Source organism: Cricetulus griseus, chromosome 6, assembly GCF_003668045.3.
Source record: "Cricetulus griseus strain 17A/GY chromosome 6, alternate assembly CriGri-PICRH-1.0, whole genome shotgun sequence".
Classification (NCBI taxonomy): domain Eukaryota; kingdom Metazoa; phylum Chordata; class Mammalia; order Rodentia; family Cricetidae; genus Cricetulus; species Cricetulus griseus.
The window spans coordinates 690,091-711,718 of record NC_048599.1 but is presented as its reverse complement, the minus strand read 5'-3'; the positions used below and the strand labels follow the sequence as shown (position 1 = coordinate 711,718).

At 50.9% G+C, this 21,628-nt stretch overlaps 2 protein-coding genes across 2 annotated transcripts; both read right to left on the bottom strand.

Moving 5' to 3' along the window:
* Nucleotides 1–1,943: 1,943 nt before the first annotated feature.
* Ptk6 (protein tyrosine kinase 6) lies at nucleotides 1,944–10,417 on the bottom strand. The gene is made up of 8 exons (XM_027419944.2): nucleotides 10,191–10,417; nucleotides 8,158–8,279; nucleotides 7,562–7,725; nucleotides 7,014–7,167; nucleotides 6,351–6,512; nucleotides 3,732–3,913; nucleotides 3,109–3,262; nucleotides 1,944–2,760 (listed from the first exon to the last, which is right to left on the bottom strand). The coding sequence occupies exons 1-8, from the start codon at nucleotides 10,415–10,417 to the stop codon at nucleotides 2,573–2,575; spliced, it is 1,353 nt and encodes a 450-aa protein (XP_027275745.1). The 3' UTR covers nucleotides 1,944–2,572.
* A 3,517-nt stretch (nucleotides 10,418–13,934) lies between these two features.
* Srms (src-related kinase lacking C-terminal regulatory tyrosine and N-terminal myristylation sites) lies at nucleotides 13,935–19,965 on the bottom strand. Its single transcript, XM_027419823.2, has 8 exons — nucleotides 19,565–19,965; nucleotides 17,133–17,254; nucleotides 16,518–16,684; nucleotides 15,702–15,843; nucleotides 15,443–15,601; nucleotides 14,686–14,867; nucleotides 14,448–14,604; nucleotides 13,935–14,200 (listed from the first exon to the last, which is right to left on the bottom strand). Exons 1-8 carry the CDS (start codon nucleotides 19,963–19,965, stop codon nucleotides 14,007–14,009), a joined length of 1,524 nt encoding a protein of 507 aa, XP_027275624.1. The 3' UTR covers nucleotides 13,935–14,006.
* Nucleotides 19,966–21,628: the final 1,663 nt, after the last annotated feature.

The following is a 21,628-nucleotide window of genomic DNA, read 5'->3' as shown; positions in this document are numbered from 1 at the left end:
ACAGAGAGAAACCCTGTCTCAAAAACAAAGCAACAACAAACTCTAAATCCTTTTAGTCCTTAGCTATGACAACATGAGATAAAATTCCATTCCACCAGGCCTTTTGAGTATCTAAGAAGTATCAACAAGCTGGATGTGGGAGTGTATGCCTTTAATCCCAGCACTCTGAGGCAGGTGGATCTAGCCTGATTTGTGGAGTGAGCTCCACAACTGCCAGGGTTGCACTGAGAACCCTGTCTCCAAAAATAGGGGAGAAAGATCCACCCGCTTTTTCTCCCTATTTTTCTTTTTCATCATCGGGAACAATCAATGATTATCTTCCTCTATGAATGACAGCTTTACCACAAATGCAGTTTTCCCTGTCTGCTTTGCACACACGTGGTTTTTCTTGTTATTTCTAGTGGTTCTAATTACATGCATTACCATTCTTAACTCTTAGGTCCCCCAGTTCTAGTGCAAACTGGGAAGTAAGCACACATGAACTGTGACTGCCAGCATGCCACTGAAGAAAAACCCTGGCAGGCACTGTAGCAGCATGTCCTTCAAATCACACAGGCTCTCATACTTCCTGCAGACCCAAGCACACCTAATTCCCCATTCTGTGTAAAATCACGAGTCCACAAGAAGATCAGCTTAAGTTTATGCTTCCTTAGGAATTACTGCAATGCTGAATTAATAACTAAATTTCTCAAACCTGAACGAACTTAAGGCTGTAAGATGACTTTCACTGTTGAAAAGTTTATTCAAATTTTTGCCCGACTTACATTCCCATTCACTCAACAGCTATGGTCATGAAGGTTTCACAAGGTGTCACCACAAAGTTGTTGACAAATCAAGCAAATGTCACCAACACCACAGAAACAAAGACCACCCCACCCCCCACCTCATGTCCTTCTTCTGTATGCTGCTCTTGGGTTCCATTTCTGGTTTCAGAATTTTAAATACCCAGTAAAATCAACAAACTTGTTTAAACCCTGGAAAGAATAAAGAACCTAGTTCAGTGATTCTCAACATGTGGGTTGTGACCCCCTTGTCAAATCTATCTCCAAAAATATCTAAATTATGATTCATAAGAGAAACCAAGTTATACTTATGAAATAGCAACGAAAATAATTTATGGTTGGGGTTCACAATATGAGTGAGGAAAGCATTAGGAAAGTTGAGAACCACTGGTCTAGCTGTTTGTATTCAGGGTTGGCACGTCTGAAAACATACCTTTTTTAAATTTTACCAACACCCTTAAAGATTATTCTAAATCATAATCTTAACATTTGACCTTCTATTTCTGAGGTTTTAGGGATATTTAATGAGCACTCATCTTTATTTTGATTTTTTATTGTTGTTTTTATAGGTTTGGGGGGTTGTATTGTTTTGTTTGGGACAGGATCTCTCTATGTAGCTCTGGCTGTCCAGAAACTGATTGTGTAGACCAGGCTGGCCTTGGACTCACAGAGATCTGCCTACTTCTACCTCTCAAGTGCTGGGATTAAAGATGTGTGCCACCAAGCCTGGCTGGCCCAAATTCTGTTCTTGACAAAAATGAAAGGTTAAGTTACTTAGAGAAAATTTTTGACTAATATCTATGCAAAAGACTTAGTTCTAAGAGTTTTCATTTGCCCTGTTTCCAAATGTTTCTCTGTGTTCTCCTTATCTAGTGACAGTTATGTCCCTGAGAACTATATTTTTAAAAGACAGCTTGACTTTACAGGAAGCAGTACAGATAGACAGCGTCGCTTCTTGGACACGTAGGGGACGTTTCCTCAAGGGAGGTTGGGGCATGTTCACCCATCTTGGGAGGTCAGTATGAAAAGAGTTGGTAGATATGTGGTCAGAGGGTTATGCCAACTTCTAGTAAGACAGCCTCAGCTTTTAGGGGTGCTCTCACCCCTCAGAACTGGGGCCCTGATGTCCTAGTATATAAGGAGCTGGCATGGAGAGCAGATAGTTTGGCTGGGCTTAAGGGATCAAGCATGTGTTCAAGAACACTGGAGACACATGGGGAAAGCAGGCTTGGACCAGAACCATCTGGAAAGCCTCAGGTCCAAACAGGAAAGGGAGAGTGGTAGATGAAGGCAGTGGTCTTTTCTGAGAGTGTTCTGTCTCAGGAGCTCAGGACAGAAAGTTATCTCTGAAGGGAAAGGACCTGAAGCTCCAAAACTTGTTCTGTGGCACAAGAGCCTGTAGAATCAAGGTGCCAAGGGGTGGGGTGTGTGTGGACAATTGAGCAGAGGAGTGACCAAGGACAGATATGCTATGAAAGTGATGTGCTGGAAAGAACTCCACAGGCTTGTTGCTGAGACTCTTGGCTTCTCTGTCACATGAAGCCTTCCCAGGAGATGAGAGGAAGAAGCCAGGATGGCTGCCTGGAATTTTGGGGACCACCTCCTGGAAGAGGATAGATGGGAAGGGACTATGGCTCCTTCTTTACTCGCTCCTTGACAGCACGTAGTATCTGAGGTATGTTTGATATGTTTCCTATCCCGGTAAGGTGAAGGATGTTGCACACCTTCAATGGAGGTCCAGGATAATCACGAAGGCGCTCTTTGGTGGGTCCTGGCCACGTCCAAGGAACTCAGACCAGGTTCTCATACCTAGTGATGCCTGAGAGTTTCTCACACAGTTCTTTGAAGCAAGGTCTCTGCTTGGGGTCCTGGCTCCAACAGCTGAGCATCAGCTTGTACATGTTGGGTGGGCATTCCAGGGGGCATGACATGCGGTAGCCGGCATCCACCCTCAGGAAGGCCTCATGATTGGACATGCCTGTGGCCCATGGGAGAAGAGAAATGAGAGCTAAGAGTCTGATGCCCACCCTCCAATCCCTGGACACCACACCCAGCTGCCTTTGACCCCTCCCTGGATGCTGTCTCCAACAAGAATGACGACCACATGCTCTGGACATTTTCCAGGACACTGTGGCTGTTGCCTTCCCTGAGGACAGTGTCTCCTGGAGTGATCTCAGCAGCGTGCTCCTGGATGCTCAAAGAATGGAACAGGGGTGGGGGCTGGTTGAGGCTATGGAAAGCGCCTCCTGTCATCTCAGCCATCCAAGACCTGCCCCCACACCACCTCACTGCCTATCAACAGTTGGGGACATTCTTGGAACAATACCTGGGTAGGGCATCTGCCCCCTGCTGAAAATTTCATGGAGGAGAACCCCAAAAGACCAGACGTCAGATTTGATGGAGTAATGTCCTCGGGAGAGTGCCTCGGGTGCTGTCCATTTGTAAGGGATGTTGTGGTCATGGGAAAGGTAGATGTCTTCCTGTAATAAGATGACATGGTGGGGCCCTGACACTAGAGGGAGCTGCCACTTGTACCCTTCCTGTGTAGCATGGACAGACATGGATGCCAAGGTCCAAGTGGGCAGGTGTAAACACACTGCCTTATTGTCTGACCTATTGACTCCACCCCACTGCAGCCAAAGGTGCTAGAATCATGGATAGGCCCTGTGTATCAAAAGTGCCAGTTCACTGGGATTCTGGCAGGGGGAGAGTACCACAAGGGGAGAGCTGCAATGTGTGGGGACAGAAGACCAGTGTACATGGTTATGTCCAGGATACCCAGAGCTGGCCCAATGTGGCATAAACAAGGTTGTGGCTATATGAATGAAGCCATTGCCTTGCCTATTAACAACGCCCTATCGAGAACTCATCTTGCCCATGGCTGGGTTCTGCTAGAGGCTTGGAAAATAAAACCCCATATCCTGCTTCAGGCTTCTTCCAGAGTCCTACCTTGACAAGCCTGGCCAGCCCGAAGTCCCCCACTTTGCAGAGATTGTTCTCTGCAACAAGGACATTCCTAGCAGCTAGGTCACGGTGGATGTAATTCTGAGATTCCAGGTAGCACATGCCCTCAGCGACCTGTGATGCAAAGTCCACCAGCTCCGAAATAGGCAGGGCTTCCTCATCAGAGTCTGCAGGGTGATCAGAGGCCAGAGTCAGTTGGCCAGAGCTCAGTCCTCATTTTCTGGGCCTATGAAGGCTCCAGCAAAGGGCAGCTGGTCTGGCTTATTTGGAAAGTGGACAATCCTAGACCTTCCGCAGTACCTAGAGACAAAGAGCACACACATGCTCTTTGTCCCATACACCTTCTGGGAATTATAAAGCAATCTAAGGCCAAAGATGTTGCTGCAAGATATACTTGGCATAGTGTAACCACTGAACTCTCTAGATGCTGTCCATCCAGAAACTGCTACTGTTGTAATTTAAGAAAAGCAGTGTAGGAGAGAAAGATGCCATGAGACAGGGTTCAAACAGAGGGATTTTTATTAGCAAAAGGGGTCATAAAAAGGGAAAAGGGGAGGAGGGAGACCAGCCTCTGGGGATGGGAGCAGCAGTAGAAAGAAATGGGGGGGGAGAAGGGGGGAACAGACAGAGAGAGAGGAAGAGAATAAGAGAGAGGAATGGCAGGTGGACAGGGCCCTTTTAAAAGGGAACATAGTGAATATGCACAGTTGTTGTTCTTAGTGGCTGCAGCCGAGGGCATATCCTGTTAGAACCCCGAGGACAGGCCAGTACAGATGCCTGAATACTAACAGCTACACCTACAAGGGGCATGCATTTGATCTCTGAAGACCACTTCCTGCCGAAAATTACACAACTTTACTCTTCTAAATGCTTTTGATATGTTAATACATATACCCCCAGGCATGACTGTCCTACACTGCCACCCTACCTTTCCCTGTTGTATGAAGTTGGTAGCATCTTTGCACAGTACCTCAGCTGGTGGGGATGGCTGGTTTTGTGTTGAAGAAAACAGACAGTGGTGTCTTCTTGTCGGTGAGATGAGTTGTGTCTACATGTGTGAGGGTACATCTATGCCATGTGTGAATGTCTGTATTTGTGTATTTCAGTGTTTCACATGTGTTTGGGTATAAGGACATATAGGTATGGCTGGACAGCAGGTCTCAGGAAGAGAGAGAAGCTAGTGGGCTGTTGCAGGTCACTAGCAGGCTACACAGAGCCTATAGTAAAGTGACCTCAGTTAACTGTGTGTATAAACATTGTGGTTGAGTGTTCTCTTCTGTACTTATCTATAGCTTTTCAAATTTTATGATCAGCAATTGGCAGACTTGTCATATTTTAAGTCATTTGCTTTTTATTTGTTGTATATGTATAATGTGTATGTGTACATGTGTATGGAGGTCAGGGGGCAACCTTGGGTGTTAGTCTTCATCTTTGACATGGTGAAGGAGGGTTTTTGTTTTTGTTTTCCTCCCATCTACCTCACTGTAGGAGCCTTGGGATAACAGATGTGTGCTTCTGTGCATTAGTTCTGGAGATTCAAACACAGGTCCTCATGCTTGCCTTGCAAGCACTTTACCCACTGAGTCATCTCGCCGGCCATTTGTTTTTCAATTTGTGTGTTTGAGGGGTGTGGTATTAGTGGTGTGGTGCATGTACTTGTTACTGTGGGTTTGTGCACATGTGTACATGTGTATGTCTTTCCTTGGTTGTTCTCCATCTTTAGGTCTTTATAGGAGGAGGGGCAGAGGTTGGAGACAGGGTTTTTCTGTGTAGCCCTGACTGTCCTGGCACTCACTCTGTAGATCAGACTGGCCTCGAACTCACAGAGATCAGCCTGCCTCTGGCATGAACCACTATGCCCAGCTTCCATCTTTAGTTTTTACATATAGTTTATGTGTCTGAGTATTTTTCCTGCATGTATGTCTGTGTATCTATCACATGCATGCCTGATGCCTACAGAGGCCAAAAAAGGGTGTCAGATCCCCTTCAACTAGAATTATGGATGGTTGTGCGCCACCATGTGAGTGCTGGGAACTGAACCCTGGTCCTTTACAAGAACAATAAGTGCCCTTAACTGTTGAGCCATCTCTCCAGCCCCCACCCCACCAACCACCACTTTAAAAAAAAATAAGTAACTTCTTAAACAAGAAAGCAACAAGTTCATCTGGGGACTCCTGGCTGTTTTGTGTGGGTCAGGCAGGGATGGGTAGGATCTGCATGTCTGCTGGCTCTTTTGTTTGTTTGTTTCCTTATAATTTATTTGTTCTTTTAAATTTCATTTTACATTCCAACCACAGTTCTCCCTCCCATCCCTACTCTGATCCTCCTCCTCTCCCCCCAAGCCCACCCCCAGTCCACTCCTCACGGGTAAGGGCTCCCATGAGGAGTCAACAAAGTCTGGTACAATAAGTTGGGGCAGGCCCAAGCCCTTCTCCCATGCATTAAGGCTGAGCATGGTATCCCACCAAAGGGAATGGGCTCCAGCAAGCTAGCTCACGTACCAGGCTTGTATTGTGTTCCTATTGGTCTGGCTCTTTTATGTGTATCTCCTGCTGCCTCTAGCACTTTCACCTCAGGGAAAGGAGGGTGGAGCTTGCCACTTACCCCGTAATAGCTGCAGCAGGCTTCCCTTGGGCATGAGCTCTGTGATGATGTAGACAGGGTCCCCTGCAGATGCCACGGCATACAGTGCCAGGATATGCTTGTGTCGCAGTTTCTTCATGGCCTGGATCTCAGACTGGAAGGTGTGCTGGTGCAGGAGGTTTTCTGAGAGACACCAGGCTCAGTGAATATAGTCTTTGACCTGTGCCTCAGGCACGAGGTCCAGGCCTCCTGCAGCAGCTCAGGAAATATGGTCAGCCTAGGAAGACAAAGGCTAGCCCCCAAGCTGCAGCACTAAATCACCACCACCAAGGCCTCAGTGCCCCAAGCCTGATGTGTCAATCTGTCCTCCTATGCCCCACCTGGTCACAACTGCCAAAGTCAAAACTTCCCATCTGGATATTTTCAAGGTCTTGGCTGACCTGATCCTTGAAGGATCAGGTATAAACCTGAGGGTGAGGCTGGGATTCTAGGTAAAACTCACATTTCCAGTGACGTTTCAATAAAAATGGGTACAATTGAAGTAAATTACTCCCACCATGATGCTGTAGGTACCCAGTAAGTATGTTGGGATACCTCTAGCCGGGTGAGACTAGAAGTGCCCACTGGTAGAACAAGTGGGGAAGTAACATGTGACCAAGCTGAGTTGGGCCTGGGCCTGCTCACCTCTAGAGATCACCTTCACAGCCACACGGACCTGGCCTTTCCAGAGCCCTTCAAAGACCTCCCCAAAGTAGCCGGCTCCCAGCTTCTTACAGAGTGTGAACTCATCCCTGGGCCTCTCCCAGTCATCCCAGTGGGGCAAGGGCTCAGTTTTGTGCTGGAGAGACAGAAAGGGTGATGGTGGTGATAGGAGTGGTGGTTAGGTCACTCAGCTTGTCTTCAGGGAGTGTTTGCTCTGAATCCCACATGAGGGCTCTATTTATCTTTAAATTTAGAGCTACCCCCAGCATAGTAGTATCTGAGCATCCTGCATAAAAATGTAGCTGTCTTTATCCATCAAGGTTAATAAGCCCCATCAGGCAATTGGCCACTGAACCTTGTCACCCGACCTACCATGGGTCAGGATTTAGCGGGAGCACAACTGAGCTCTGGTGAGTCAGTGTAATAAGAGTGACAGCCAAGAGGAATACCCTTTTCTGAGCCCCTCCTGCCTCAACACTGTACTCCACCTGTCTGACCCCAACTACATCACAGAGGAGCCAGGGGCCTACCTTCCAGCAGGGCATGGTCAGTTGCAGGCCATGGGACAGGCTCTGGGTCTTATGGTAGTCCACGAGCTCAGATAGGCTGGGGAAGGATACTGCCTCACTCAGGTGCAGCCAGCCCACATTGTCCTTCCAGATCCTGTAATGTCGCACGGCCTGAGAGTCCCGCACTGGGGTGGATGGCCGGAGGAAGGAGGCATAAGCAGGCATCCTACCTTGCAAGTCCCCCACTTTGCCTGCCCCTGCTCCCACCCTGGACACTGCCCGCCCAAGGCTCCCTGGCCCTCCTGTCATAAGCCATGGCTGTTGTTTCCTGCACCCCTAGGTTATTGGGCCGTGTGCACAGTGGACCACCTGTGGAGCCTTGGTTTCCATGACACACATAGGATATGCCAGAAAGCACAGGGAAACAACCCAACCTGGAGTGCCTGGCTCTCTGCCTCAAAGGCTGAAAGTGGGTAGCTGGACCACAGGGAGGGGTCAGGGCTTCCAGTGGAAGAGGAAGATGTCCCAGACTTCACAATCAGAAGAAAGGCAGATCACCATGCGGTCAGGAAAGTCTCAGAGCTAGTATAGGTGAGGGGAGGTCTGAGAAGCAGTACCAGAGAGAACATAGTCTGCTCCTGGCTTCTGGCTGACTCTGACCAGGAAGGCACCCTTTGAGTTGTCCTCAGCCTGCAGCCTGTGCTTGGCCTCTAATCGAGAGATGCAACCAAAGAACCACCTGCAGGGGAGAAAGTCAGCCTCAGCCTATTGATCCTCACCCCAGACACACGTCCACTGGGTTTCTCAACAATCTAACCTTTGCCTTGCCTGTCTGGAGTCCTAGCTACCCCTAGCTCCTATCTCATACTCCCAACCCCAACTAATCTGTTTCTCATGTTGCTCCCAACCTTTTGGTCCATCATGGGCCCTGAAAGACCTAAACGGCTGGTTCTGGACACCAGAACATGTCCTAGTGGCCCAGCAGTGGGATAGATGTGCAAGTACTGCCTACCATCCTGCTCTGGAGGATGACCACCTGTGGGTCAGTCTGTCCCTCAAGGCCTGCAATTCCATCATGTGGATGTCTCATAACAGCTTGTGGGTCCAGAGCTACTGATCCCAACCTTGGCCCAGAAATAGGGGAGAGAGAAATCTCAACAGCAATCCCCAGTGCTGCTTCCTGGCTTATACTTTCACACGTGTTTTCATAACCATGCAAATCACATATCCATTTGCACATGTGCACTTATGTGCACAGGCATGCATTCTCATCCATGCGATCACATCTGCATACTTGCACAAGTACATACACACACCCTTATGTGCTTGCACAGACACAGTGGCACATATTTATTCTCCCATTCCAAAGCATTTGTGCATGCTGGCTTCCAACATGAGGGATGGGGCATGCCTGAACTGAACTACAGGTGGAAGTCCTTGGAATTCCATAGGTGATTTCTGCCCTTGGAGTCTCCAACACCCTCAAGATCAGTTGGAACGTAGGAGCCTAATATTCAGCTCAAGCCCTTGAAGCCCACCTCCTGAGGTCCTGTGAAGTTAAAGAATCTTGCCTACTCACCCCTCTGACCACTTTGCCTCCTCTGCTGCACTCCTCCTCTGACTTATTCACCTGGATTAGATTCTCTGGACCTCAGAGCTTTTGCTCTTACTATGTTGGCCACGTAATTCTCTCTCTCTCTCTCTCTCTCTCTCTCTCTCTCTCTCTCTCTCTCTCTCTCGCCACAGGACTTCACTATGTAGAACAAGCTGCCCTTGAATTTAGAGATCCATCTACCTTTACCTCATGAGTGCGAAAGGCATATGCCACCACCTGGCTTTTCTCAGTCTTTTATATATACCGCTCATGCCTACCTTGTTCCCATCATGAGCCCTGTCTCCGGAACTGTCCTTGGTACCATTATTACTCTTGTTTCTTGTCCCCTTGTGTGCTCATAATCTTCCATTGAGCACAATAGGTGCTCATTGTGAAATGAGTTGTGGGGGGGGGAGGTCTGAGGAGCAAAACAAGAAACCCCTCCTGCTGGACCCTTCCCAGCCTTAGTTCAGAGCTAAATAGCTTGGGTACTTGGGTAGCTGTGGCCATGCCAACACCAGGTACTACTGTAGCTCCTTGAAGACTCTAGGGGCTTAGGTATGTGGGTGGCCAGGAGCAATGGACTAAGGTACTTGAGTGGACATGAAAAAACATACCACTGTGTTTGCAACATGTACCCCCAACAGGTGATACAAGTAGGTGTGCCCCAGCACACCTCTTCTTTAACTAGGTTGCATATCTGGTTCCGGCTGTTTGGAAAGTGAGCAAACTTCACACCCCCAACAGTTCTTGAATTCCCACACAGATCTTTTCTCTTGCAGCCAGCATTCTAAAAACCCATACTAGGCCCTTCTGTCCTATCTGGGTCCTAGCAGAACCGTATGTATGGGAAGTGGTCTTGGGTGGCTCAAAACAAGAGGCCCCACTCCCCAGTGTCACACAGAGGTAGGGCCCCATCAGCAACCCTGTATACCAGAATGTCAAGGATCACAGTATGACCACCTGAATGTCTAGGATCTCACACCCTCTGGCTTCCCCAGTCCAGCCCAGTGTCCACCCCATCTCCCCCTGTGCCAGCTCTCCGGGGCCACTCACGGCTCAGACTCCACAGTTTCCTTCTCTGCCAGGTAATTGTGGGGCACATAGCCCTCAGCCAAGGCCTTGCCTGCTGCATCCAGCAGGGTGGCCCACCACCACTGGTCCTCCTTCCTGGTAACATGCAGGAGGTCTCCCGCCTGAAAGCTCAGTTCGTCGTCTGTTCGTGCCTTGAAGTCCCAGAGGCCCATGTATTTAGGGCCCAGGTGGGTCTTGTCCCAAGACATCACGGCAGGCTCAATGGCAGAGCCAGCTATGAGCTGCTTATGGACACTTACTCCTGGGAGTAGGCAGGGCTTTTCCCAGCAAGCTAATCACACCTACTTCCTCATGATAGGAGAGCAGCCACACCCAGCACCCATTGGAGATGAACTAGCCTGACTCCACCCCAAATGCCCTTTTGCTTCCTGTATGTTCTTTTGTCTTCAGGGTCAAACCATGCTCCATGATCACACATATTCAGTGGAAGTCTGACATCTCAGCAACCCCTTGACAAGACCCAGTCACGGCTACATGGAAGAGCCCACTAGATGGTGAGCATCAGGTATCAGCTGAACCCTCAGCCCCTGGGGTGTGAGTCTTGGAGCCAAAAGATGGAGAGGGGAGTGGGTGGAGGGAAATTTCAAGGATGGTGGGCAGTTTGCTAGAACACACAGGAACAGAGTAGAGCGCAAGGTGCTGTTTCTTCTACAGAAAAACAAACAAAAACCCTCTCCTACACTGGCTGGTATCTCTGCCAATGGAGACTTCCCTTCTACACACACACAAATAGAGTTATGAAGGACTTGACAGTCCTGACAGCCACCTCCCTGGGGAGGTGTCCACCCACCAGACACTGACAGGACTAAATCTAGGAATGGCATCAAGAGAATCAGGCAGGGCCTGTGTTGGAGACAAGGGTGGGAGGGACCTGGGTGAGACCCATGAGCTCCTGCTAGCTACAAAGCTCTGGTTCCTTGAAGTGAGTGAAGACACTCAGATGCTCATCTATCCTGAAGAAGCCACCCAGGACAGCATGCTAGACCACAGCCTGACATCTGGGGAGACAACAGGAGCCAAGGGATATGAAGGCATGAACATCCATGTGGGTTACGGGCTGGCTTAGCGGGCCCTCTGGTATCTTCAAACATGTCTGTAGTCCATAGACCGCAGCTCAAGAAGCAGACACTGTCCTGTCTTCCCAGATAAGGACACAAGAGGGCAGCCACCAGGGCCTCTGCAACCCCACCTCCCTCTTTCTCAGGCTCCCCTTCTGCTCTGTGTCCCCTCCCCCAACTCCCACCATGTCCCTTTTCTACTCCACGCTACCCCAATTCCTACAGCCCTGCTTGTGACTGTTACAGCCTTCCTGCCTGCTCCCCTGCCCCACACTAAACCTTGAAATCTCCAAAGATTCCCTCTCTCCAGAGTGGCCCTAACCACCTTTCTCATTCATAAGGATCTGGAAGACAGCCACAGAGAAGGATGCGAAGGGAAACTGACAAGTCTGTAAGGATGAGTGACCTGGGAAAAAAAGCTGTATGAGACTATGAAAGTACTATTTGAATTTGAGGGTAGGGTGGGGAGTGTGGTGGTGGTGGTGCTGCTTCATGCTAAGGATCAAATCCTGGTTCACATGCATGATAAACAAATGTTCTACCAGTGAGAACTGTGTCAGGCCTTGAATTTTCTTTCATTGAAGAGATATAGCACTACTCACCTGCCACCTTTGAGGATTAAGAACAGCAACATGCTGTTATTAGTAGCTCCACACCTACCAAGCCCAACTCAGTTCCCAACAAGGTGTGGGGAAGGAGAATTACAGAAAGAGGAAAGGAAGGAGGATGGTACTGGCATGGATCAGCCTCAAGAACTCCACAGTTGCTTTCCTTGTCTGCTCCAGAGCCCCAAGTCTTGAACCCAAGTTGTATCCCGGACAGTCACATGTCCCTGAATGAGACTTTTGTGGGCAGCTCTATGAAAGATATCAAGTAGCTCAAAAGTCCCTGGCCTCTCCCAGGAGGGCCAGACCTGTTCATCTTTGGCTGACTAAACACAAAGGAATGTGCCAGGACCCAGCCAAACCTGCTTCCATGGCTTGGCCACAAGCCCAGCACCATGTTTCTCCCCATCCTGTCTCTAGTGTCCTCCTAGTTTGACTCATGGTAGCCACTTAACATCAGAATGTTATCATCTTATGCCTTGCAAGCCCTTGGGCCCACACTGCTGTTGTGTGTGCTGGCAAAGCAAGGAGCCCACAGCAGCCAACTGTCAGTTCCAGATTCCTCCTCTCAAGAGGTCAGAGCTTCAGGCTGAAGCAGAGGCAGGGCCATACCTCAGTTCAATCCCACTGTCCCTTTCACCTACAAAGACCAATGTCAGCACACTCTGTCGGGCTGGCCTCCACAGCTCCTAGGAGCACTCTGTTCTGAACCTGCAGGCAGGTTGATGTGGGTCCCATAGTGACTAAGCCTCTGTCTATGGTGCAATCCATGCCCTCAGTTCCCCTCATCCAGCCCTGCTTCCGCATGAGAAAGCCCATGACTGGCTAGGACCCAAACTCCTTGTTACTTAAGGGGTTACTTCATATGAGATCCAGTTCCCAGCTCTCAGCCAACCCACAGATGTGGTTGGTGATCATTGGCCTCTGTGCAGAGCTGGCCCCAAATTCCATCCCTTCTAGAGGACTGCCAGCCTTTCTGCCTTATACGCCTTCTACAGCTACAAGGAGAGTGAAATGATCTTGAATACCTGAGCACAGCTCCCCACCCCCAATCCTCAATATACTGCTCCTAGCGCCCTAAAGTGTTGAGTGATTCAGGGCCCAGCTTCTCAAGGTGTTCCAGTCAAACACAAAAGTGACCCACGGGGGCTTTGCCCCAGATGGTAGGTTGTCTGGTTGTCAGTATCCTACCTATATCTGCCTAGTCCTGCCAACCAGAAAATTCTGCCTCCTAAACACTGCCCTTCCAAAGAAACAGTCTTGAAATTTACCCTTCTGCATCTGGGAAAGGCCTGGGCGTGCTGACTACCAAACAACTAGTCTTCCCTTTCTGAAACTGAAGCTTCAACCCTTGGCCAGGGAGCTGGAAAGGGCTGTTCACTTGGCTCCAGCAGTCCGCACCTTTAATGTCATGGGGGTCCACATTGTAAAGCAGCTCTGGCTCTGGGGTGTGGTTCAAATCTTTAAGAGCCTCCACCACTTCATTCTGGAAGCTGGTAGGTGAATCCACTGGGGCATGTTTATTGAAGCAGACTCTGTGCACCTAGAGTTTGCCGGTACCTGTGGGTGCAGTGGGTGTGGGCAGGTGATAACTGCTGTCCCCTAGGAGTGCACAGCCTGTACTGGTGAGATATGCTTGGGAGCCCTAGCCCTGGATACTAACCAAATCCACAGTGAGACAGAGAAATTGGGCTTCTCATCCTTGATTGTAGGAGGGCGCTGAGGGAGCCCGGGGTGAGGTGAGGGTAGGGAGGAAACTGCTGCCTCTACTGGTACTCCTTTGTCCAGCATTTCCTCACAGCTCCTCTTCTACCCTTCACCAACACTTTGGAGACACTGGGGATTCAAACCACACCAGGGGGAGGGCATCAGCCTTCACTTCTAAGTGAGTGCTCATGACCAGGCCCAGTCCTCATGTGTCTGTCCATCCATCTGGTGTGCCCATGCTGGTACTGGCCTATGCAGTGAAGGAGCCCCAGGGTTGGATTCTCTGAGGCTGTTGCCATTCCCAGTTGTGCAGCATCTCCCATGTGTGTTGGTGACAAGTGTTTCCTTGGGAGACACCCTTCAGGAAGCAGCTGCTGTATCTGCTGCATGTGGGGCTGGAGACTTGGTCACGTGAGGCTGGGATGGAGCCGCCTGTGTATGGCATTCATCTTCTCCCTCAGTGTGGCGAAGGTGGGACGCTCCTCAGGGCTGCCCTTCCAGCACTCCACCATAAGCATGTAGACCTCTGCTGGGCAGGCAGCTGGGCGTGGCAGCCGGTACCCACGACTGATCTGCTGCAGTGTCTCATGGTTGGTCATTCCTGGTAAGGGGAGAGCAAGAAGAGGGGCCAGGCAGCAGCTGCCTTGATTCTGTGTGGGGGTCACCAGAGAGATTCCCCCAACTCTATCCTCTGCATGACCAGTCTGTGCTGGTACTCCAGCCCACTGACCTTTGGGGGTCAGTGACTCTCAGGGCAGGGTCTATCTCCTCCCTTAGGGTGGACCCCAGGCTACATCCCACAGACTACACTTGCTCTGATAAATCATGGTTTCTCTCAGATGGCTCACCTTCATAGGGACACTGGCCATAAGTGAAGACCTCATACAGCAGGATGCCAAAGGACCAGACGTCTGACTTTGGGGAGAAGATTCGGTAATTAGCTGCCTCAGGTGCCGTCCACTTGACAGGGATCTTGGAGCCACTGCTTGGTGAATAGACGTCATCCTGGGGATGTGGGGTAACGGTGAGGAATTCAGAGTAGTGCCTTTCCCTCTGCGGAGGTTAGCAGCCTAGAACCCCACTCACCTTGAGCAGCCTGGCCAGGCCGAAATCAGCCACCTTGCAGGTGAGGTCATCACCCACCAGCACGTTCCTGGCTGCCAAGTCCCGGTGAACAACACGACGCTCTTCCAGGTAGCTCATGCCCTCAGCTACCTGGCAGGCAAACCCCAGTAGATGAGGTAGGCTCAGAGCCTTTCCCTCGGGGCCTGTAGAGAGAGGGGCTGGGTGGCAGTACTCCTGAGGGCACAGCATGATGGCTGGCAAGACAAGTACACGTGTAAATACGCTTCCTCTGTGCTCTGGTTCCCCCATCTCTGAGGAAGTGAGAGCAGCACCACCTACTAAGGCCTAGTAGGTAATGAATAAAATAAAAAATAAAAAAGGAAGTCTTGCAATCACCACAGGCCTCAGTGCAAGCTATTTCTTGGCACCTGCCTGGACCCCCAAGGGAAATAGTACCAAGCTTGGACTCCAAGGCAACAGATCAGAGGTTAGTGACACAAAGGGAGCCTCACCCTGCCTGTACTGCAGTCCTAGCCTCAGAACCACCAGGCTTTGACTCTCCTTTAGCCAATCTAGGCCTGGCCCAGACCCTTGGCCCCAATGCCTCTGCTGATCAGAGGCCCAGTAGGACCAGGTGTCTGCAACTTGGACCACATGTGTCCCTTCCAAAGGGCTAAAGACTTCTTTTTGAACCCAGGGCATGAATGTGATGAGGGTTAGTAGATGTGGCTGGGTAATGTCAGGAAGTGTATTCATTGCCCAAGTGGAGGGTACTTACTGCCCAGGTAGACCTGCAAGTTGCCCTTGCCCATGAGTTCAGTAACGATGTACACAGGTTCACCCACGGAGCATATGGCGTGCAGCCGGATCAGCCGCTCATGCCTCAAGCTCTTCAGTGCCTCAATCTCCTTGGTGAGGTCTGCCAGTTTCATGTCAGCTGTGGAAAGGATGCTGCTCCAGAACTCTGCATGGCCACCACTGCCCCAGGCTCCAGGGTCAGAGGGCAGTGCTGTTCAAACCTGGCTGCAAGGCCTCACCTGATTTGATAACCTTCACCGCCACAGGCATAGAGCCCAGCCACAGGCCTTCCCACACCTCCCCGAAGAAGCCTTCACCCAGCTTTCTCCGAAGGACAAATTCTGAGCGTGGCCGTTCCCATTCATCCTGAGCCAGGGGCATCTGTGGGAAGGGACACTCAATGTGCTGCCTGAGACTCACCTAACAGGGTGGGCAGGAAGGCTGGGCTACTATTTGAACCTAGCCTTCCTATGAATCTCAGGAAGAGCTCCAGCATCAGGCCTCAGCCTCTCCCTCCCCAGCATACCCTTTCTCCAGGCCCAGGCAGAGAAAAGGGGAGACCAGAGCTGACCTCCAGGAGGGCCAAGCCAAGAGCTATGAAGCTAATTACTTCGGGGACTTATGCGGCCCCTTTACCAGAGCCGGACATCCGTCTACAAACACTCATTACATCCCCTGGCTAGGCTGTCATTACAGAACCAGAGGAACCAGATTGCTGCCCTGGACCCAGTAATACCAGATACTGGGGGAAACAATATCTCCTCTCTCAGCTTCTGCCCTCCGGACTTGAAGCAGCTCTGGGTGCCTTCCCACACTAGCCTTGACTCCTCCTGATGCCCTACAGAATTGGGTACATCCTATACCTCTCAAGGATCCCTGGTCTACCAACAGCCTCAGAGGAGATAAAACTGGTGAAGGAGACCAACTCCATCAGAATAAAGAAGCCACTGGACATGGGGTATTCCTGGCCAGATCTAGGCCAGAAGCTTTCCAAGGGACTCTAAGTCAGAGTCCTCAATGGTCCCCAGATATGAGGAATATCTCATTTCGTCCACCTGGGGTATGCAGGGCTGTATCAGAGGGTTCTGTATCAGTTTCCAGTTGGTCTTGTAGTAATCCAGCAATGCATCCAGGCTGGGGAAGAGTCGGCCCTCCTGCAGGTAGAGGCTGCCACTGGGGGCCATGCAGATGCGGTAGTGGCAGACTTTGGCCTGGGCCCGCACTGGAAACAGAGATGGAAAGCAGTGCCTTGACTGCACCTGCCTCAAGCACCCACACCCCAGCATCTCAAGCGGCTTGGCTCAGATTGGCCATAGGGTCACTGAGGTGGATAATATTCCATGTAAGAGGGGCATGGGAAGCTATAGGCCACAGGACAGCCAGGGGACCCTAGGGACAAAGAGTGTAAAATAGGTACATGTTGAAAGAAATGCCAAGTCCACTAGGTGAATGGAGGAAGGGGGGAGAAAGAGTAGGAGGACAAGGGGAAGGGAAGCAGGGAGGGAGAGGGAAGAAATAGGAGGGGGGAGGGGAACTTGGTGACTAGCATGTCCATATGAAGGGCTACCAGTGTAGGGATCAACCCCTCCAAGGTCAAGGGGATCTGGCCTGGTAGAGCTTAGCAGGACATCCCACTGAGGATGTGAAGTCTTGAGGCGTTGTCTGGGTACCTGACAGAGAATATCCCCCGATGTTGCTTTCGCTGGGCCGGATGAGGAAGGCCCCTGGTGCATTGGCAGGAGATAAGAGCAACTGCTGGGCCTGAGTCCTGCTGATCCCGCTGAAATACCAACTGCAAATCCAGGACAGATAGTCATCTTTTAGGCCCAGCCATGTGCCCCTGGCAAGGTGTGAGGCCTCAACTGTCCTGCTGTCTCTCTGGAAGAAAATGTGCCCAATGCCTGAGGCTGGGGTCCCAAGCTACCACCATCAGGTGACTGGCATCTCCTTCACATGGGCATGACTGTTCACTAACCTGGACCACTGGCTCTGTCACTCTAATATAACTCGTGTTCCCTTATCAGAATGTGACCACCAGGCCTCACTAAAAGCTAACAGCCCCGGACAAAGATCAAAACCCCAAGACAGGATCTCACTGTGTAGTCCTGGCTGGTTTGGAACTCTATGTAGACAAGGCTCGCCTCAAAGATCCAAGTGCTGGGATTAAAAACACATAACACCATCCCCGGCCACTCCCCCCATTCTTAGGAGCCAGAAACAACCTCAGAAAGACAAAGTCACTCCCAGATCACTCCATTGTAAGCACCTCTGCTCCCCAAGGTCCAGACAATGTTCCACAGCTGGTTTGACTTCGCATCCAAGCTTTTCCACTTCCAAGAGCTTCCAGAAACCCCGTGGATTGGGGACCACAGCAATGCAAGAAAGGGCCTATGAGCTTAGTTCTTCAGTCCCTTCAGATGGAGGCAAGGTAGCAGGGGACACTCAGTGTTAATCAGGTTAGCCCATAAAAGAGCAGACAGGCCAGCCCCACTCCTAGGGATACACAGGAGAACTGGTATGGCCAGAGTGTGGGCCTGGGCTGGAGCAGGAGGGATGAGCACAGATGAGACAGAGAGATATTAGCAAATAAGGGTACAGAGGCCTGAGAAGCAGGAGTTAGTATTGGCGGCTGAATGAGTTTGAGGGGCTGTTAAGGATACAGGTGGAGCCTGGGCTGGGCAACAGGCTCAGGAAAGTCCACAAATTCATTTCAGAAGCTGGAAGTCTAGACCCTTGAAGTTTCCTGTCTCTCTGCTTCTAAGAGGCAGAGCCCTTAACTTAGAGGATCTGTGGTCTGGCAATTGAGACCTTCTGGCAGCTGAAGAGCCCCTGGGGTGAGGTCCCTTCTCAGGACAACAGGACAAGACTATGGGGACCAGAAGTAGGAGTTTCTTCAACATAATCCCAGCCTTTCCTTGAAGCTATGACAGGATACAAGCCACTGTGGAATACAGCTGGGCTTCTGCAACAGCATGAACTATAGAGGATATGCCTCAAGGGTCTCTCTCTGGATTATAGGGCCAGGTTCTAGGACTAATGACACCGTAAGTGTGGTCAGCTCTTTGATCTCCAGGTTCAGCCAGTCATTAGCTCTCCTACTAGCAGCCCTGACTCCAGGAGCCCAGCCCTGCCTGTCATGCCAGCAGCCTACCGGACCTGTTCACAAGTTCTGTCTCCCACTCCTGAGAGACCCCTCCACCAAAACAGCTACCTGGCCTACTCTACCCACTGCTGAGGGCCAGCAAGCAGGCATGGGGCAAGTGCCTGGATTCCTTTCTATGGTTCCATTTCCCCTATCACACAAACCTCCTGGGAGGCTGTGAAGGCTGAGGGATCCTCCAGAGGCTAGAGATGGATTTGAGCAATGCTAATGCCTGAGGTTTGTATGCAGAGGACTCAGGCTGGGACCAGCTGAGTGCAAGACCAGAAACACTCTCCTAGACAAGCTCTTAAGCTTTTAACTGGTTCCTGCCCATGACCCTGCTGCATCCTTGCTGGTATACAAGAGTTGGGCATCAAAATCAGCCACTGCCAGTGACTTTCCAGTCTTGAGGGCAAAGAGTAGGCTCTCCACCATACCCACTCACCAGAACAAGTCAGGGCTATATCTGCCTGGCACTTAGACTCTGTTTGAGGTGGTTGGGTGACTATGAGTAGATGAGAGGGGCAGGTGAACAATTGGCTCTGGCCTGGTTTGCAGTGCCTGGAAGTACTGGGGATGGCTCAGGTGTAGCCCCCAGCCTTCCAAGCAGTGCAACGCTATGTCACCGGGCAAAGGCATCTCAAACCTCAGCTCCTGGCCTGGAAGCTGCAACCACTCACTGCATACTGTGACTACCTCTGTATGGAGGCAGGGTCCTGCAGGGACTATGCTAAGTGTCTGGTCTATCCAGAAATTGGTTCCCTAGACTTGCTCACTCCTGGGTTCCCCCTCAGCCGTGCAGCAATTCCTGTTGTACTACCATGACACCCCTGTCAGCTCAGCCCAGTGCCTGCAGGCCCTCAATAAGCCCTTACTGACTGTAAGCAGGTATTTCCTACTCTCAAAGCCTGACATACTCCACAGGGCTTTTAGCCCTACCTCCCAAGCCCAGATACTTACGGTTGGGCTGAGGGCGTCTCAGGGGTGGCCTTGGCAAGGTAGGTGACTGGAACCAGTCCCGTATTGGGTGGCCCAGAAAGTCTTTGTGCAAAGATGTAGTCACCCTCCTCCTTAAGGGCGTAGAGTCTGTCCCCACGACTGACACTCAGTTCCTCTGCACAACGAGCAGTGAAGTCGTAGAGCGCGCGGAAGAGTCGGGCGCGTGGGGCAGGAAAGCTGCAAGGCTCAACGGCAGCAGGCTGCTCCAGCACTGGGTTGTCGTCGAGTCCCTGGATACGGGGGATGTCTTCTTCCGAGTCACCCGCCGGCCAGATCTTGTCCCAGAAAAAGGACAAGAAAGTGAGCCTCTTCCGGAAGAAGGGCTCCATGCCTAGAGGGCCTGGTTGTGGACGAAGGCGCATGGAGCCGACTTGGGTCAGTACTCTGGGTCCTCAGTGCTGCGGCTGAAAAGGCTGAGCACTACAGCCATGCACCAAGGAGGCCAGGGTGAGAGGGACAAACCAGAAAGGCTGGTGGGACAGCCATGCTACCCCGTGCTTCCTGCCCACGTCCCTACTTGGCACAAGATGGGATGTGAAAGGTGACACAGACCCTAACCCTAACCCGGGAGATCATTACAGAGGGCTGGCTCCTCAGTCAGGCACACAGCACGTGTCAGCTTCCCAGATGCTGTATCAATGCATAGGGCCGAGGGTGACCTCCAGCCCAGGGCCACGCAGGCTGCTCCTCCTATCCTTCCACAGCTGTGCAGTCTGGTGAGTAGGATCTCGGCTAGGGTTAAAAGCAGCTGGACTTGATGGTGTGCGGTGGTATGCTCCTAAGGCAAGACGGAGATGGGTGGAGCCTACGGAAAGGGGCGGGGAGGGGAGGGCCTACTGGGATTTGCTGCTCTTTACCTCCTCACTCCCAGGCACAGGTTATGGGGACCTGCTCTGCCCTGCTAGCCTGGCATGGGCAACCAGCAGCCGCCCTAGGAGAGTGGGGTCTATAGAGGGAGCAGCTCATTAGAAGTAGCTAGATGTCTGTGAAGCACTATTCGGCTTTTAATTTTTGTTGTTGTTGTTTTTGTTTTTCGAGACAGGGTTTCTCTGTGGCCTTGGAGGCTGTCCTGGAACTAGCTCTTGTAGACCAGGCTGGTCTCGAACTCACAGAGATCCTCTGCCTCTGCCTCCCGAGTGCTGGGATTAAAGGTATGAGCCACCACCGCCGGACTGGCTTTTTAAATGTTAGCTAATTCTTTAACATAATCCCCCACTGCCCCGGGATTCAAGGGCAGATGCCAGTAGGTATGAGGGGCCTGTCCAACTTAGCAGTGGCCTCTGAAGCAAATGCTCAACACATTAAGCTCTTGGCATCCTGATTCCTGTGTTGAAAAATGCTGGTAGTAATCTTAGGCAGATCAGGAAGGGGCCAGATACATAGGAGGCGTGGCTGGAGTATGATTTCTGAGCCACTTCATGGCCAGGAGAAGTTTAATAGTACTGCAGAGAGCAGGAGACTTGGATATCTAGGACTCCAGCTTGGTCAGCATGCAAGGAAAGGGCAGTAGATAAGCTCTCACCTAGCCCTGAATTCTCTTTCTGTGTAATGAAGCAAACTGCCTGCCACCCAATTTTGTACCAAGTCAGGAAGTGGGGACCAAGCTCCAGAAAGCTCAGTTCTAGAACATGTTCCTGTTTGAGTCTGAGGAGGGAGTCCCTCCTGCAAGCTCTCTGCTGCCTTGCTGGCTTCTCTCTCCCAAACACAGCACATTAGCACCTGAGTGGTTACTAGTAAGCTTCCATATATAATTGCTACAAATCCTTCCTCCACTGCTTATCCTTCAAACATATCAAACAGGTTTCGTTCCCACCTAGCCTAGAGAAGTAGAGACTTTTCTCTGAAGCACCTGGGCAATTTGTAAGTTCTGTTGTACCAGAGACACCTATGAGCTCACTGGCTTTGCCCTTCCAGAATCTCAGGTAGCTAAATCCCAATCCATGTCTTGAGCAGCCAGGAAGGGACAGGAACCCTAAGGCACAAGCTCCATGCCATAGACATACAGCCTGGTGGGTATCCAAACAA